Below are 17,938 nucleotides of genomic sequence, written 5' to 3'. Positions count from 1 at the left end.
GTCCTCTCAATGATCTTCTCTAACAAAGACTCAAAGGGCCCACACTCAGTTGGCTCCCTCTAAAATTCTCAGTGCTGGAGTTACACAGAGCTGGAAAGGGGAGGCCCCTGATGCAATACTAAGACAGGCACCCAGCCAAATACTCACATCACTCATGTTGAAGGCATTGACCTTGGCCTGAATAAACTGAGGCACATCGGGGTCCAGAGTGTACTTGTGCTTCACTTTCTCTCCCTCCACCTTGTAGTTCAACTAAAAACAAAGGAGGCAGCATGCAAGCTGAATTAGCTAACATAGTGTAAGTTTCACCTAGCACACGTCCCTTTAAAAAGGAAGGCTCCCATTTGTGCTTTTCCATTTACAAGGCAATTAGCTACTCTATCATGCAGAGGGAGTGTTTATGGACATATCCATTCACTCATTCCACCAATATTTATTGTACAATGGTGTGGGACAATCGGCAGTGTGGTAGGTCCTGTGTTTAAAGTGTTCAAGTTTATTTAATAAATAAAGCTGACCTTGGAGTCTATAGTCCTGTAGAGGAAACAGAATAAACACATAAACTTTTTGTGGTATAAATAAAATAACTTTAGGAAAGAAACAAAAGGGGACATCAAAGGCTCAATAGAAAGGTACCATTGATGCTCAAACGTGAAGAAAGGGGAAGGGTCTGGGCAGAAGAGGAGCATTCAGAGACCTGGGTCTGGAAAGGCATGGCCAGCTTGAGAGACTGAAGGTCACAGAGGGCTCTGAGGGGGTCCCAGAAGGATTAGACAGGAGGAGGGCAGGACCACAGAGCTGGGGGCCTTTTCATTTCAACCAAGTTAACAAGTTTAGATTTTGAGTTCGAGAAGTTACTAACAGGCTTTAAGTATGAGAAGGACATGATTCATGTTTTAAAACGACAGTCTTTTTGGTTGTCATGTGTGACCTCAGGCAGGGAGTCCAGATAATGGATTACTGTAGTTGCCCACGTGAGACAGACGGAGGCCAGAACTAGGGTTGGTGGCAGCTAAAAGACAGAAGGATCCAACAGGATGGCTGAGAGAGTGGGGAATAACTCAGCAGATGCACTGGCTGCACGGGTTCACACAGCGAGGTGTCAGTGGTGACTGCCAGGTTTCAAGCTTGAGAAACTAAGGAGATGTGGATGGCATTTATGGCGACAGGGAGTTCTTCATAAACTGAGTGTAGGGTTTTCCTAGCTAACAGGAAAAACACAGTGGAAAGTGACACTTTGTCAGTACAAGAGAAGTTGCAAGAATCTACACCATTTAGTGCCACTAAAACTGGATTAATCTTGAAACATCTGTGGTAATGTGGGACTGGTCTGAGAAACAAAATCCACAGTTAACCCTCAAATCCGAGCCAAAGAATGCATTTCCCATCTTCAAATATCTAGGACCAAACACACATAATTTCTTCCCTCCTTTGTTTTCTACTTATCGCTCTTTTTCTGGTGGAGGTATCGTAACATGACTCTGAACTTATCAAAGGAGGTAAAACACAGCATTGTTATTAGCCTCTGACTAAGAAAAAGGGTCCAGATAGACCTGAGCTTAGAAAGGAGACTCCAGATGACTCTGAAAGTAAACTACTTCACCCCTCCCTAGAGGCCTCTCTCAGAATATCAGGCTATGGGTTTTCTTTTTCTTTTTTTTTTGGAAAAAGATTAAGGTTTCAATTAGCCTTCTTCTCATTTACCTAGGTAGAACTCTTGCAACTCAGAGCAACAAATATCTTGGGTTTGCAGTTCAGACAAGGTCACAGGTGATAATTTCTTTTCACATCGATAATGTAGGAGACTGCTTATGAACAACACCGACTCTCCACATTTGGAAAACAAAGCAAACTTGGAATATCTTCCTTCTCTCCTCCCTGTTCTTCAAGTCCCAAGTTGCTTCCAAGATAAAACCCTTTGAATTTAACTCTGAAAGCAGCTGATTTATTAACACAGATGCATGCTCACGGATTGAGTTAAGAAGGATGGTGGAGTAGCTGGTCATGGGGTTATTCACAGACAAAACCATTTGAGGGGAAACCACTTACATCACTTAGCTGCTTTGTGTTGTGCTGAGCCAAAACCATGCCCATGGAATCAGGCACACTTGTGAACTTGATGGTATCTGGGTGCTGTCTGTACTTCTTCTCGTTTAATGCATCACCTGCTTTTTTGACCTTCTCAACCTCCAGAGAACCAATTGGTATCCATCCAATGCCCTTGAAGAAGTGGTTGTACTCATCTTTATATACATTCTGTAAGAGAGTAACCTCCGATGAGAAGATATCCTAGAGCACACTCAAGGGATGTTCCGGAAATCTGCAATTCTATCCAGGGGGAAGGAAGAGCAGCCTGTCAGCCTGCTTGTTTCTACAGTGGCTCTCTTGGCTGTCTGCCACAGAGCTTCTTACTCAGAATCTGATCATAAGAAAAAGCAGTTCTGTCATTAGAGTGCATTATACATTCCAAGAGGGAATCCAGGACACATATTTTCACAGGTACTGCTTTAAAAATGTGCCTCTTTTGACAATAAATTGGGCTTTCCCTTTGATTTCACTGAAAACTCCACTACTTTTGCATTTCACCCACACTGTCCACCTAGGCCCCTCTATCTCAGTGAGAGAGAGACATTCTCATTGAGCAACAATAAATGAACACCATTTCTTCCTTTTACCAAGGACAATTTTTACAAAAACCTGGCTCCGGCAGCAGGAAATGCCCTGAATATTGAACACCTTCCTCATATAGCTCTCCATGAGTCACACTGCAATCACAAAACCTTCCCGGTTCACTACAGATGACTCGCTATATAGAGACACATACATGAGAGTGTGACCTTGAGTTCAAACAAACAAAAAAAAAACCTTTCTTGAATTCAGAAAGAATAGAGAATGCTCATATTTTGCATTATACATATCACCCAAAGCAGGCCACCAGGAGCAACCATTCCCTCTTGTTGAGAGCCACTTAGTAGAATATGGCGCTATATTTGATCCATAAGTTAATAAAGATGTCAATGATTGTGATGAGAGCACAGAAAGCTAGTAAAACACAGCTTGCCTACCATGCCTTTCTTACTGTTTCAATGATGATTGTGTATTTTAAAGTGCATTTTTCAAATATCTTATTGTATTGCAAAGTTTAACTAAAATAGGAAGAAATGATCACCCATTTATTACGAACATCTCTAGGTCTGCTATATCACACATACTCACATCACTCTGAATCTGATTCACATTCCTGATATGCTCAAGACTCAGAGCATCAGGTAGGTATGTGTAATGATGTATCGGCTGCTTGTAGTTGACGTTGGTGGCAACATCCTGGGCCATCTTCGCAGCAGTAATGCTAACCATGTCCCCAGGGGTATGGTAGCTGGTCTTGGTGTTTTCATAGTTCTTCTTGTATTCACGATCAGACTGTAACTTTGCCACATTCATATAGTGAACCAGCTTGGGATCATCCTGGAGGCTTCTAAAACCCACTTGCTTTCCCTTTGCCTTCTCGTAAGCTTCCTTGTATTTATACTGCAGAGGAAGAATTGGATTAGCAAAGTCCTAAGCACTGGGAACATTGGGTGCAGCAAGTATATTCACACATAAAGAATACGATCACTTTCTGAAAGACCACCCAACACCCTCCAACCTGAGAGAGTCTAGAGTGAAAGCATTTATTTCCAGCAGTGCTAGGTTATACACGAATGTCACAATGAATTCAGGACCAGTTTCTTTTCTTTGTTATGAATTCTATAGATGATTTGCATGGTAAACTTCATATAAAGCCCACTGAGTTTTCATACTTAATATAAACATGACACGTTCCAAAATGTAAGACCAATCTCCCCTGGTTTTCCAAGGATGTGAATTTTCCTAATCCATCATGTTGGTTCACATCACAGAATACTAGAAATACTTTTGTTTTCTATTCTGATTGGCCCAGTGATATGTATACAACAGGTGCAGAAGAAACTCTAAAGAACACTACATGAAAGATGTTTATACTCATATCTCTTTAGGGTGGAGGATAGAAAACATTACTATGTTGTCTCAGGTTAACTTCATATGGTTTTTAAAAAAAAAAACCCTCTTCTTTTTAAGCGGCATCAACTTGGGTGCTGCATAGGCAGGTAAGTAGCTGGGCTTTCACCCAACCCCATTTCTCAGCAGCTACTCTCCAAGCTCACTGCTGAGGCAGTGCAGATGAATTGAGTAACTGAAGAATAAGGGAGGAACCCCTGAGCCCCTTCCCTGTCAGTAAAAACCTAACTGCAAAAGCTCTGCTGTCTGAGGTTTCTCACAGCTAAAATTGGCAATGGGGTATAGATTAAGTTATACTCCAGGTAATAGATCCAACCCTCAAATTTTATGTATGGGAATTCAAATCTACCCAAACTCTGAAGATGCTCTGTTCCTGCCATTTAAGCACTGATTTATAAACAAGAGTTTAGCAGGCAAAAGGACTATCCAGTGATTTCTAGACATATTAGAAAAAGTTCTATGTAAGGGCTAAAAAGAGAAACGATAATGTCATATTTTAGACTTTCACTTTCTCCTTAAACTAGATTTCATAGTGATGAGCAAACCTTTGAGGAACACATCTTCAGTCCCAGCCCTACACGGAAGGCTGTAGAATTCTTATACCCTATCTTCTGCATGGTCTGTATATGTGGCTCCTTTCTTTTCTTGTCTCAAACCAAAACTGTAGGCTCTTTGAAGTTTGGGGGAGAATAGATACATGTATATGTGTGGCTGAGTCCCTTTACTATTCACCTGAAACTGTCACAACATTGTCTGTTAATCGGCTATACCGCAATACAAATTAAAAAGCTAAGAAAGAAACTGTAGCCACTGGAATAGGGCATGACAGTGAAATCTATGGGTGTGCATGCTTTTGGAAAATTTTGTTTTTCAACGATGGGAAGAAGTCAAGTGTATATTTTTTTTCTGTTACAGATGAAATGGGTTATCAATTCTACTACATATGAAATAAATCAAAATTATATTCTAGAAAAGTGGGCTTTTCACATTTGGTTTATAAAATCTATCCATTTTATCTAACACCTTCTCAACCTTCTGAATACAATTATAATGCAGGCAGTCATCTGAATTTAATGTGTTAGTGTCAGTCAGGGTGTTCTCCTTGAAAATAAATGTGAGCTGTGAGGGAAATGTGTCAGGGAAGGTAATTTGGGCTATGAATCAGAGGAGAAAGCTGCTTTCAGATTTATGACAGCTGTACCAAGTGGGGTCAACTGAAAAGAATCACAAATTATTGAAAAAGTGACAGGTTTTCAAAGCAGTATTTGTGGAGAATTTCAATGTCATTAATTCAACATATTGTTTTCAACGTGGTATCACTTTAACAAGCACCCATTTGATTACTTAAAAAAATACAGTCCACCAAGATTTCACCCAGAGTTTCGACTCACATCACTGGCAATGTTTCTCGATGCCTTGGCTGCAGTGATGGGTATAGCATCACCCAGCACATTGGTGCCCTTGGCTATTAAATCATGCCAGTCCCGTTTATAACACACCTAGGATGGAAAAGGAAAAAGATGTTGGCATGCTGTGGAGTAACTAGCAACAGTGATTCCTCAACAGCTGAGATTGTTTTGTTCTTTCCCAGAGAGAAGCTAGAAGAATCTCCTATAGCACACACTGTTGTGAGAAGTCACGCTAATGGTAAATCAACTAGATTTCAATTTAAAAAAAGTCACTTTAGCAAAATGTCCTACTTTATACAGTATAAAATTATTAGACTCTGTACTAATTATTCACCCAAGTCTGGTTTAGGCACATATTGAAGAGGGATACTGAGAAACTGGAGTGGATCCAGAGGAGAGTAATCAAGGTTCTAGAAACCACAGTATGTAAGGACCAACTGGAGAAAATGAAATTGTTCCATCTTATGAAAGAAAGATCCAAGGAAGACCTGTAGTTAGCTGTAAAATTTTTAGGGTTATTGGTTAAAAAAAAAAAAAATCATTTATCCTTATTTTTCTGGAGGATTAAAACATTCCTCCATGTGCAAAACTAGGAAAATGAGAGGAATAGGGGTTGAGGTCTAAACAAAGAAAAAGGCTATCCCCTAAGAGTTGTCCTAGTACACACTGTCTCTGTAGTAAAGAATCTGCCCACAGTTCAGGAGACACTGGTTCAATCCCTGAGTGGGGAAGATACCCTGAAGAGAGAAATGGCAACCCACTCCAGTTTTCTGGCCTGGAAAATCCCATGGACAGAGGAGCCTGGTGGGCTATAGTCCATGGGGTCACAAGAGTTGGACAGTACTTTGCGACTAAACCACCACCACCACCACGCTTGAAAAGGCCAACTCAAGAAGTTCAGAACAATCATTATGAGGTATTATCTAACAGGGTTATAGAGAAAATTGACCTAAATTGTCAAGGCCTTGTCATACTCTAAAATTCTGTTATTTTATTACCAGGTCTGGATTTCACACTCCATCAAAAACCATACTTACATCACTTAAATTGTAAGCATTGCACTTGGCCTGAAGAAACTGAGGAAGGTCAGGACTCATCGTATATTTATGTTTCACATCTTCTCCTTTAGCTTTGTATAAGATCTGCAACACATAGTCACAAAAATAAAATGCATTATGGATGGTACAAAAAGGAAAATATATTAATCACATGCTTAAAGGAGATTTTCTTGGCATAATCTCCCACTATTTCTATTGTTTAAACTGATCAAAGGCATCTTCCTATTTTAAGAAACTCAAGATCTTGATATCTTAAGGAAAACACAACAGCCTCTGTATTGGAGAGAGAAAAATCCTAAGAAAATTGAAATCTTTGCTTGACAGAAATGAATAAAAAAGGAGTTCAAATGTGAAATCCTAACATGAATAAAACAATTCACTAAAGCCAGAAAAAAGTCATTTTTTTTTTGTTAGTAGAGTTAGTAGTTCTCACTGTCTTGTGTTTTGTTCGTTTGTTTTTTATTCTTAGAAAAAGTTAGCTAGAATGAGTCAATTCTGCTAAAAAAACTTTCTATTATAAATCATATCAGTAAGGCACATAATAATTTTCTCATAATGTAAAGGTGCTTACATGTAAATCTAGCTTATGCCATAAGGTTTACCACTTCAAATTTGCCCTATTTTGTCATTTTAAAGATGTCTGAAAGACATCAAAATGTGTGGCGTAGGAATCATACTGTGTCCTCCTCTTGATAATTTTTTTAGAGTTGCTTAATTTCTAAAACTAAAACAGAATCAGGATCTCAAGCAGATTTTTCATCTCTCGATTATCATTTATTGTATATACCTCCACTTCTTTAGCATGGAATACCACATGGAAATCAGTGTACATGTATCAGAAGTAAAATCTGAAAAGACTAATATCTAAAAGAATCCCCATCCAAATACAAAATAATTCCTTGCAGGAATCTAAGAGCTATCTTCACTTCTTCCTCACTGCCTTTAGAACCCATCTCTACTCATTCAGAGAATCTCATTAATTTCACCTTCTAAACATTTCCTTTCCCAAAGCTATTGCCTGAGTTAAGCCCAAATAAGGCTTCTGTTGAATTTCTGTAGCAGCTTTCTAATTCATCTCCTTGTCTCCAATCCTTCCCTTCTCCAATACAACCTCGGCATTTTTTGCCAATTACTTTTAAAACACAGATCTCATTATAGAGCTCCATGGATTAAACATCTTCAGAACTTCTTGTTACCTACCCACTGAAGTCCAGACTATGAATTAGCATGCAAGACCTTCAATAATGGGTTATAATCCTGGATTCTTCATCCTTCACTGTCCTTCCATTCACTAGTTCTTGACAGTCATATTTTTCGTTTTGTCAGGAAAGTGGCATTTCTTATTTGCCAGAGAGGCTCTGGCAAGGAGTTGCTCTCTCCCCTTGTACCTACTTGGCACCTGCCTCTCCTGTAACATCTGTCTCTGTATATGCTAATGCTGTTTTTATCCATGCTTCTGTCTTATACTCCTTTCCTGTATTTGTTTTATCCTACATCCTACTCATTCTCATCCATCTTTATATTATCAGCAAATAATACAGTGGAAAGTATTCAAAAACATTCATTCATTGAATTAATGAGTGCTTTTGATGTCCCTTTATTACTCTTCCATACACCAAAATTTCCTTTAGATCTATCTTTAGCCAGAGCATATACATTATTCATGGACAGGCAGGCAAACAATTTACTAATCTCCGCCAAGATATAAGTAAAGTCTAATAATTGTGTATGATGAATTCTGAGGTGCAAAATCAACTACTCGTGTATTATTTCACTGTATTAATATTTTATATAGGAAAAGCAAATACAGAAGTCTTTATACAGAATGGACTATGATGAATTTGCCACAATAAGATGTGAGGATTTAAGAATAGAGTGTTTTACACTATGTCAAATTTATTCAATAACACAGAATTTCGAGGCCGTTAAAAATGGAAGATGTTTTAAAAAGACAAGAAAAAAGAAAAATAGAAAATGTTAGTATCCAAAGTAAAAATAATTATAATTATTATTTTTAAATAAAATAATAATTCTAAAAGGAACAGAATAAAATTTTCAAATTTGTCTAGAGAATAAAAATGGCAAGCTGAATTTTTTAAAGCCTCCCTCCATCCTCTTGCATGCTCCGTTTTGTTGTACTCACATCACTGACTTGCTGTGTGTTCTGTTTTGCCTGGACCATAACTGGGGAGTCCACGATGCTGGTAAATTTGAGGGTATCTGGATGTTGCCTGTACTTCTTTTCATTCAGGGCATCACCTGCTTTTTTAACTTTTTCTACCTCCAGACTGCCAATGGGTACCCAGCCTATGCCTTTCATCCAGTTGTTGTAGTCTTCCTTATAGACATTCTACAGTGAAAGGGGAAGACAGGAGTGAGTGCCCCAGGGAGTGGGTTCTCTCACAAGGCCCCCACCTTGGACGGAGACTGTCTTGTGGAGTAAACATCACTTACATCGCTCTGTATGTGCATCATGTTTTTAGACAACTCCAGGTCCATGGCATCAGGCAGGTAGGTGTAGTGATGGAGTGAATGCTTATAGTTGACATTGCTGGCAACATCTTGAGCTTTCTTAGCTGCCACAATGTTGACCATATCATGGGGCGTGTTGTGTCTGGTCTTCGTCTTCTCATAGTCTTTTTTATACTCCCGGTCCGACTGTATTTTGGCCACGTTCATATAATGAACCAGTTTAGGATCATCTTGGAGACTTTGGAAGCCAGCCATTTTCCCTTTGGCTTTTTCATAATCTTTTTTGTATTGGACCTATTGGGAAAAAAAGGTGGGTATATTTTTTAAGTTAGGAAGATTTTACTGAACATTGAGACCATGATTTGTTTTCATAACCAAACAATTTGATATTTGCAATGTTGCCTGGTAGACTTAAAATGTTAGAGTCTGTTTGTTTGCCTATAGTTGCTTCTGCCACACAAGAGAGGGTGGGGTGGGGATGTTACTATAATTCATATCACTGACAAAGTAAAACAAGTTCTTTTCCACTTCGACAGTGATAGAGACAAATGAAAATTTAAATATCTGGACTTCTTTGGTGGCTTATACCGTCTGAACCATGAGGGAAGCCCAAATATTTCACAATCTCCACCAATTATACTATGCTTCTAAAACCAAATACCTGGCTATTTTAGGAGCAGTAGTAGAAAAAGAATTTTACTAGTAATAGTACAATTTTAATGAGTCTTTGGATATTCAAAACGAGACCCACAACAAGTAGTGTGCAACACTAATTGGCTCTGAATAATAAAGTGGAGAGAATTGAGTGTCCTTGAGGAGACCTGGGAAGAAGCCCAGGAAGCTGGGAAGCAGAGACAGAAGGGAAGGTTTGTATGAGTGTTGGGATGGGGTGGCTGGAAGGGAACACCACAGAGAAAGGAGATCAGTGAGAAACCCTGGAGCACTGCTTTTAGGACACGGACTTCCATTATTCAGTCTTAGGGTATTTACCCTAGGGCAGTGTTAACTTCATATCAAACAACCAGTCAAGTTGTACTTAGGATTTGGAAAGATACCAAGAAGCAGCAGCTGTGTTCCATCTCTGGATTGTGCAGAGGGGAAAGAATAAGTCCAGGGAAGGAAAGCCCAGCTGAGCCAGAGCAAAAGCATCCTGTGCAAATCAGGAGCCTGAGGTGGTCAGAAAAGGTAAAGCCTCAGGCAAAGAAGCAATGGTGGGGAGGGCATCCCACTTCCTGCAGGACAGCAGGAAAGGCCTTGAGGCCATTTTATTTAAATCTCACAGAGGAAGTGACTTCAATTCCTGTCTGAATTGAAGTAAGATAGGAAAAGAAAAACAAGTCTTAACTAATGAAACCTAATGACTGACTATTAGGGGCTCCAACACTGGAAGTCCTTTCATCAGTCTGTAGAAGCAAAGAAGAGAGAATTCATAGAAATTAAGCAAGTTTTGAGATAAAGGTTTACCATTAGGAGGTTACAATGATGCAAATAGCAAGTAACTTCTTTATATCTATCAGAGGAATGACATGAATTTGTGCAGAATTATAGTAGAGAATTTAAAATTAGGGGGCTTGATTAGAACAGATCAGTCAAGGTTATACAAATCCCTACCCCCATGAAAATTCCAATCTGTTTAGAGAACTTTCCTTCCCGAATTATTTCAGCCTGGCTTGCTCCAAGTCAGGGACAGCAGACATGGTGACTTGGGTAACAAGCCCACCAACCCACATTTTCTGGATACATACAGGAGACCACCAGCTGGACTTACATCACTTGCCGCCTGCCTGGCTGCTTTGGCAGCTTTGATGGGAATCGCATCAATTCTCAGGTCGTATCCCTTCTTGCTCAAATCTTTCAAGTCTGCTTTGTACATATTCTGCAAGAAAAATGTTATTTGAAGATAATTCAGACCACATGCAGAAAAGGCTTAACTCTCCATGAGCAACTGAACCCACGTGCACACCTCACTGATATTGTAGGCATTGACTTTAGCCTGAATGAACTGGGGCAGGTCCGCTGGCAGACTGTACTTGTGAATAACTTCCTCTCCTTTGGCTTTGTAGGCAACCTGAAAGGGAACAGAAAGTATAAACAAATGAATAAAGTACAGGAAAGTGTTTAATGGCACAGGAAAATTTCTGAGCAGATCACACTGCATAGAGGAGTTTTTTATGAAACACACACTCAGAGCCATCTCCATATTCACCTGAAAATATCTGTAGGCATTTAAGGTCTCCTATGCCATTGCACAGGGTCTGATCTTAGTGCCAGTTTAGCCTTGGCAAAAGTCCCTTGGTATGAGCTAAGAACCTCCAGATTGAGGTGGGGCACCCACCTAGGAGCCCAGGGAGGTGACCCAATGACAAAGTTAACCTCCAGACACTTTTTTGAGCATAGGAAAAGATAATAGGGTAGGATTCACAAACTACCTATATTATACTTTGTGAGCGGTAAGTGACTAACAGAACTTAGGGGTAGTTTTTACTAAGCATGATTTTTGTGTTAATTCTGACTTAAAATAGTAACTCCTTCATATGATGTAGTATCTACATTCACTTTCCTAATCTTTCCTAGATACAAGTTTGTGTTTCTGGTTATCAAAGAAGTCCCTCTTACCCTGTCCTTGGAAAGCAAAGTATAATTGTGCTAAAAAAAAAACTGTCAGCACAAAATACATAATCTTCTAAAGATATAAATAGGGTGTGATTTTATTAATGAAGAGCTGAGGGATTATACTGTTGCTCACATACTCGAGTCTCTTTAGATTGTGTGATAAGTACAGTGATCATTACATTTGGAATACACATATATTTGTATTAGTTAACATTTAAATACAGAGAGAATTAGCACTTACATCACTCCTCTGGGCTTGGTTAATCTTAGATTGTACTATAATTGGAGCATCTTCAATTGAAGTAAACTTGAGAGTATCTGGATGTTGGCGATATTTTTTCTGTTTGATGAATTAAAAAGAGAAAAATATTACTTTCACCAAAGGCAAATTTGTATCAAAATCTTACAAATTCATTTTGTAGAGACAAGAATTTTTCCTGATTTTTAAAATGTAAAAATACTAGATTTTTTGTTGGCTTGGGTGGGCGCAGGGGGATACAATACAATACAATACAAAAGCCAGCATTTAAAGAGATCATTTTAATTTTCAATTGTTTGGGGACAGTACAGACCAATACAACTTTCAGGAACTGACTTCACTCTTTTAATTTCTTGCTTATGATATGAAAGAAGGCACTGTCAGCTCAGTAGAATCCTGAAACCTCACAGAGCTTTCTAAAGGATTAACAGAAAAGAGGCAAGGACAAGTAGAGTAGTGTTACATGACACTTAGAAGCTCTCAGGGGTGCCATTTTCCCTGTCATGCCATCAGCAACTGAAGTTTTCCAGTTGAGGAATTAGGGCAACAGCTCTGGATTATGAACAAAGAAGGGAGGACTTTCACTTTGCAAGCCTTAATGTGGTTAATATATAAATTATCACCAAAGTGCTGAAGAGACACAGGAGAGGAAACAGTGGGAAGGTGTCTCAACTGGGAGCTATCAACATCTAGCCCCCCTCATTCCTATATTCTTTTCCTAGTTCTCTTCCTTCATTCATATTATAATCCCTCTCTTGTGTCTATAGAAGCATCCCCTCTTTCAACTTCAGACTTCTGAAAACCACCAACCCAGAAGAGCTCTTTCTGAATGATCTCTCTTGAGTAGATAAAAGAGTTTCGACCCAAAATAAACAAACAGCAGTACAAAACAACAAGAACAAAAACTCGGGTGTGGAAGACAAGCCTCATTTAGCACCTCTGATCCTGCTTCATGTGGTCTAACTTCCTGGATGACAGATTCACCTTACAGCAGTGGTAATGTTCAGCTGTTGTCAAAGAAGGGACTGCTTTCAGAACCCCAGGATCACCACTGTTTCTTTTTAGACTGAATATATACACTACTTCAAAGTCATCGAGAATATAGCACAGGGAACAATAATACTTCAAAGAAAAGTATAACTATAATTGTCATTATATGCATAATTTACAATCACCATATTTTGGGGGGAAAAAATCTGTATGCCGAGTTGGACAACCAAAATGTGATATAGCCATACAAAGGAATACTACTAATAGACAGAAATATATTTTGGACACATGTAGAAATATGGATGAACCTCAAAAACATGCTAAGTGAAGGAATCCTGATTCAAAAGATATTTCTGGAAAAGACAACATTATAGAGATGGAAAGAAGATTTGTAATTGTCTGGGGTTGAAAATGGGTGTGGGAATTTTGGGGGAAAAAATTAGCATCTTAAAATTCAATTGTGGGTCTGACATCATTGAATATATGCCAGCAGCCAACTCCCTCCTAACCATTTTGAAGGCAAAGTATGTGAGTAGCCTCCATAATTTCAAATATTCTTTTTCCTGCTGCTAAAACAATTCCTAACTAGTAGGGAGAATCTCATGAAACCCAAGGCCAAAATTGAAGCAACTTTGAACTAATCTCTTGATACATCCAACGACCTAACCAAATTTCCAGTCCAGCCTCCCTTGACCATGATGATTTCACTGTTTTATGTATTTCAAAGTGTATTACTCATTTACTAGCTTGCTTCTGAAAAATAAAGATGTGTTTACCATTCAAAAAAAATTCGGTTGTGGGGATGGCTATACAACTGTATGGATTTAATAAAACTTGTCAAGGGGTACACTAAAAATATGTAAATTCTGGGTATGCAAACTATACCTCAATAAAGTTGTTGACGATATTTCTGCCATAAATGGTTAACATAAATGACTTTGGTGATGTGAAGGGGTACAATTATCTACTGAGACAATGAATACACGTGATAATTTGGTTTCTTCCTGTAGCAACAATACCAGAAAATGAAGTGGTAAAGGAGGCCCTTCCCATGGTTTGGGGGGAGTTTAACACGACACATTCACAACTTTGTCTCTGTGACACACAGAGAGGTGATGGCTGTACCTCATTCAGAATGTCTGACGCTCGCTTTGCCTTTTCCATTTCTAAGGACCCAAAAGGCACCCAGCCACAACCCTTCATCCAGCTGTTGTAGTCAGCTTTGTATTCGACCTAGAACACCGAGAGAAAGGTTACACTTCTTTATTCAGAGCCATCCTTATTTGTAAAATCATTAACATTCCCCACCCCCACCCCTCGCCCCACAAAAATGCTTGCAAGATTTCTGACCAGGTTCCTTACTCCATGCACTGAAGTTATTTTAAACATTTCCTTGGGGAGAGATTTTAACAGTCTTCAGGTTTTCAATGTTATTGCTAGTTGGCATATATTCTCCTTCACCCTTATTTCCCAAGTATGTGGAATTATAATTCCAATCTGGAAAATGCTAAATTCGAAACTGTATTTCAAAGAATAAATGAAATTGCTATATTTTGATCATCAGATCTGTTTGTTCACTAGAACACTAGTATTGTGTTTCTATGTCACTAAAGGCCATATTGAAGATAGATATTTTTGCTTATTTGCTGATAAAACTTGATAGAAATTATTTGTATTAAGTGTTTACACACATTGCCTTCATGTGTAACGGTCAGCTTAAGAGTGTTTCTCCATTAGCTAACAAAGCATTTTAAAATAGTTGTATTCAATAATTTGCTTATGGAGAGCAGTTATCATTTGGAATTGAACCTATCTGGGGGACAGTTACTTGATGCTACTAAAATAATAACCTACTCTTAAACCAACTCTTGCTGTCTGGCTATAGATGATACCTAAAACATATGCTCTAGATACAAAATTTAGATCAGTGGGGGCCTTTTAAATGGAATGAAAAATCAAGAAACCACTGATTCCTGCCTTTGAGAAAACTGTCATCTATTTGGGAGGAAGAAACATAACAAAATGACACAAACAAAAGGATAATAATGCATAAAACATGAGAATGTAAAATTGTACAGCTGATACAGAAAATAGTATAGCATTTTCTCAAAAAAATTAAAATAGAACTATTTTATCATCCAGAAATTCTACTTCTGTGTATATACTCAAAAGGATTGAAAGCAGGGTCTTAAAGATATTCATGCACCCATGTTCACTGTAGCATTATTCTCAACAGTCAAAAGGTGGAAACCACCCAAATGTTCACGGACAGATGAATGGATAAACCAAATACCATATATACATGCAAAATGGAACATTATTCAGCCTCAAAAAGGAAGGAAATTCTGACACACACACTATGAATGAACCTTGAGGACATCATGCTAAATGAAATAAGCCAATCAGAAAAGGGCAAGCAGTACATAATTCCATTGATATGAGATCTTTAGAGTATCCTAGCTCTCAAAGAAAGTAGAAGGGTGGTTGACAGGGGCTGAGGGGAAGAGGAAATGGGAATTATTTAATGCACATAAGATTTAATTCTTGTAAGACGAAAAAGTTCTGAGGTTGATTTTACAACAGTGTAATTAACTGCTGCTGAACTGTACACTTAAAAATGGTAAATATGGCCAACACTATGTTATGCATATTTTACCATTAAAAAAAATTGGATTGTTAGGACAAGGTGTTCAATTGTATAGCTCAGACAAATCGATTTGGCTAAAGATGTTTTCATCTGCAGGAAAAAACCTAGCTATTATAAAAAGTAATATGATAAATCATACATTTTATTTTCAGACAAGATAGCAACCTATACAAAATTTACTGACTGATGAATGTGATAATTATGCTAATGGTGATTATAAAACTAGCAAATGTTTATTGAGAATACACCAGGGCCTGGCACCATGCTAAGAGTATTTTGAATGCATTTAAATAATCAAAACAATTCTTTTATATTATTCCAATTTTATAAGGAGGACTCTAAACTCAGCAAGGTTGATCAGTTTCCCAAAATCAATGTGATGGAGTGCCTGCCAGTCCCAGGCCTTTCTAACCCTGAAGAGTGTGCTCTCATAGAATCCCCAGGATCACTTTCTCATCACATATTTGCTACATACAGAAGACAGTGCAAACACTTATAAGAATTGCCAAAAACATCACTAAGCTTAGAAACCCTTCTCAGTTTCTACCTTAAATAGCAGGAATAGAGAAAATGTGGTTACTCACATCACTCTGCAGTGCATAAGCCTTCTTGGCAAGGTCCACGTTAACGCTGTCGGGTGGATAGCTGTAATTGTGTAAGAGGTGCTTATAGTCCACATCACTGGCAATTTCCTGAGATTTCTTAGCATGAGTGAGTGGGAGCATGTCAAGAGGTGCCGTGTAGATAGTTTTTGACTTTTCATAGTCTTTACGATATTCACGCTGTGAATAAGAAATTACCAATTATTAATTGAAACCTTCAATGGATTTGCAGAAAAGCAGAGATCTCTATTAAGCAATAAATACAAGTTAGAGATATAGACCCAAACATCTAGTGGTTTTTTCTTAAAATTTGATATGTTTCACTTATTGAACACCTCCCCCCTCAAATCATACATGGACAGATTTTCTCAAATCGTTTTTTTAGATTAAAGAGGAACTGTCAGACATTATGAATGGGCCACAGTTTCTGCTTCAGCCAGCTATTATTTTATTTTAAAATAGGGTTTTTCAAGGACCACTAATAAGCATTATTTCTACCAAGGTAATAACTGTTGAAGAGTTTTCCACTAAAGAAGTATTTTTTAAATTGTCAAAAATTAGATGACAATCACTTCATACTTCTGATTGTATAAAATGACTACTTCATAAATAGGGCTGTACACTTGACTTCTTGACTTTACTAAAGTCATCTTTAAATGAATAGTTACTGATTTTTCAATCTGACTATTCTAGTTTGGACAATAAATAAGCTCCACTGAGAACCCCAAAGGTTTTTGTTCATCCTAAGTTTAATTTTGGTTACAATTTAAAAGAAGCTTCAGATTTCAGCAGCTACAAGACCTCAAAGGAGAAAAATTTATGAAACTGAGCCATGAAAGTAACCTTGGTCTTTCTGTACAGTGTTCTCATAAGCCAGATGTCCTGACTGGGCCTCAGAAGGAATTTTATTGGCTGGTTTTCTGAAATGATTGCAGAGGGTGCTGATTAGGTCAAAGCCCAGCTTCATCATGTTTGCTCACCAATTCCCTTAACAGAGAGAAAAATTCTGGCCCAGTACACTTAGAAAAATTCTAAACCCATTATATCTCCCTATAATCACATAAGTGCTAAGACAGTGATCCAAGGAAGCAAGCATGGATGTGCATTATAAAGTTCCCGTAGGAATTCCTTCTGCAAATAATCTGATATTTTGGCTTTACTAGGGAATGTAATCTTCCTTTACATCTTTCATGGGTAGTCAGTTTCATAGAATAAATATATCTCTTAATTGTAAAATCTAGACCCTGGTTTATGATGATAAAATACAGCAACTTTCTGATGGCATGCAAGAACACCAGAAAAAATACAGTTTGTCTTTATTAGAAATAAACAGATAAAGCAATGTTGTAATAGCAGTTGGTGTGTGGAAATGCTTTTGACTAAACTGTTTTGGTCACGCAGCTTATTCGATCTTAGATCCCTGACCAGGGATCAAACTCATGCCCTGGCAGGGAAAGCACAGTCCTAACCACTATATCACCAGGGAATTCCCTCAACTATGTTGTTCTAACTGTCATTCAAACCAGCTCACACCTGTCAGTACATATAAAAGGTTGTCAAAGATCCAAACGGCTATATTCTTAAATTGAAGTATAATTGACTTACAATATTAGTTTCAGGTGGATAGCACAGTAAGTCAGTAGTTTTATTAGATTACACTCCATTGAAAGTTACAAGATAATGGCTATAACTGTGATAATTCTGTGCTCTAAAATATATCCTAATTGTGTATCTATTTTCTACATAAGTAGTTTGTATCTCTTAATCCCCTATCCCTATCTTGCCCCTCTCTCCCTCTTTCCACGGGTAACTACAAGTTTGTTTTCTATATCTATCTCTGTTTTGTCATG

General features: G+C 38.1%; 1 protein-coding gene across 19 annotated transcripts in view; it reads right to left on the bottom strand.

Moving 5' to 3' along the window:
* Positions 1-17,938, bottom strand: part of NEB (nebulin) — a 217,018-nt gene that overhangs the window by 161,530 nt on the left and 37,550 nt on the right. For all 19 annotated transcript variants that reach the window (XM_052636102.1, XM_052636101.1, XM_052636104.1 and 16 more), the window contains exons 28-39: positions 16,071-16,268; positions 13,965-14,072; positions 11,832-11,930; positions 10,941-11,045; positions 10,746-10,853; positions 8,960-9,271; positions 8,649-8,855; positions 6,485-6,589; positions 5,430-5,537; positions 3,217-3,528; positions 2,050-2,256; positions 148-252 (exon numbers count right to left, since the gene is read on the bottom strand). In XM_052636102.1, the coding sequence (XP_052492062.1) occupies positions 148-252; positions 2,050-2,256; positions 3,217-3,528; positions 5,430-5,537; positions 6,485-6,589; positions 8,649-8,855; positions 8,960-9,271; positions 10,746-10,853; positions 10,941-11,045; positions 11,832-11,930; positions 13,965-14,072; positions 16,071-16,268 (1,974 nt within the window). The remainder of the gene's footprint in view (positions 1-147; positions 253-2,049; positions 2,257-3,216; positions 3,529-5,429; positions 5,538-6,484; positions 6,590-8,648; positions 8,856-8,959; positions 9,272-10,745; positions 10,854-10,940; positions 11,046-11,831; positions 11,931-13,964; positions 14,073-16,070; positions 16,269-17,938) is intronic.

The sequence above is a fragment of the Budorcas taxicolor genome, chromosome 2 (genome assembly GCF_023091745.1).
Source record: "Budorcas taxicolor isolate Tak-1 chromosome 2, Takin1.1, whole genome shotgun sequence".
NCBI classification, from domain to species: Eukaryota; Metazoa; Chordata; class Mammalia; order Artiodactyla; family Bovidae; genus Budorcas; species Budorcas taxicolor.
Note: the sequence above shows the minus strand (reverse complement) of the source record. Positions and strands in the feature narration are given on the sequence as shown.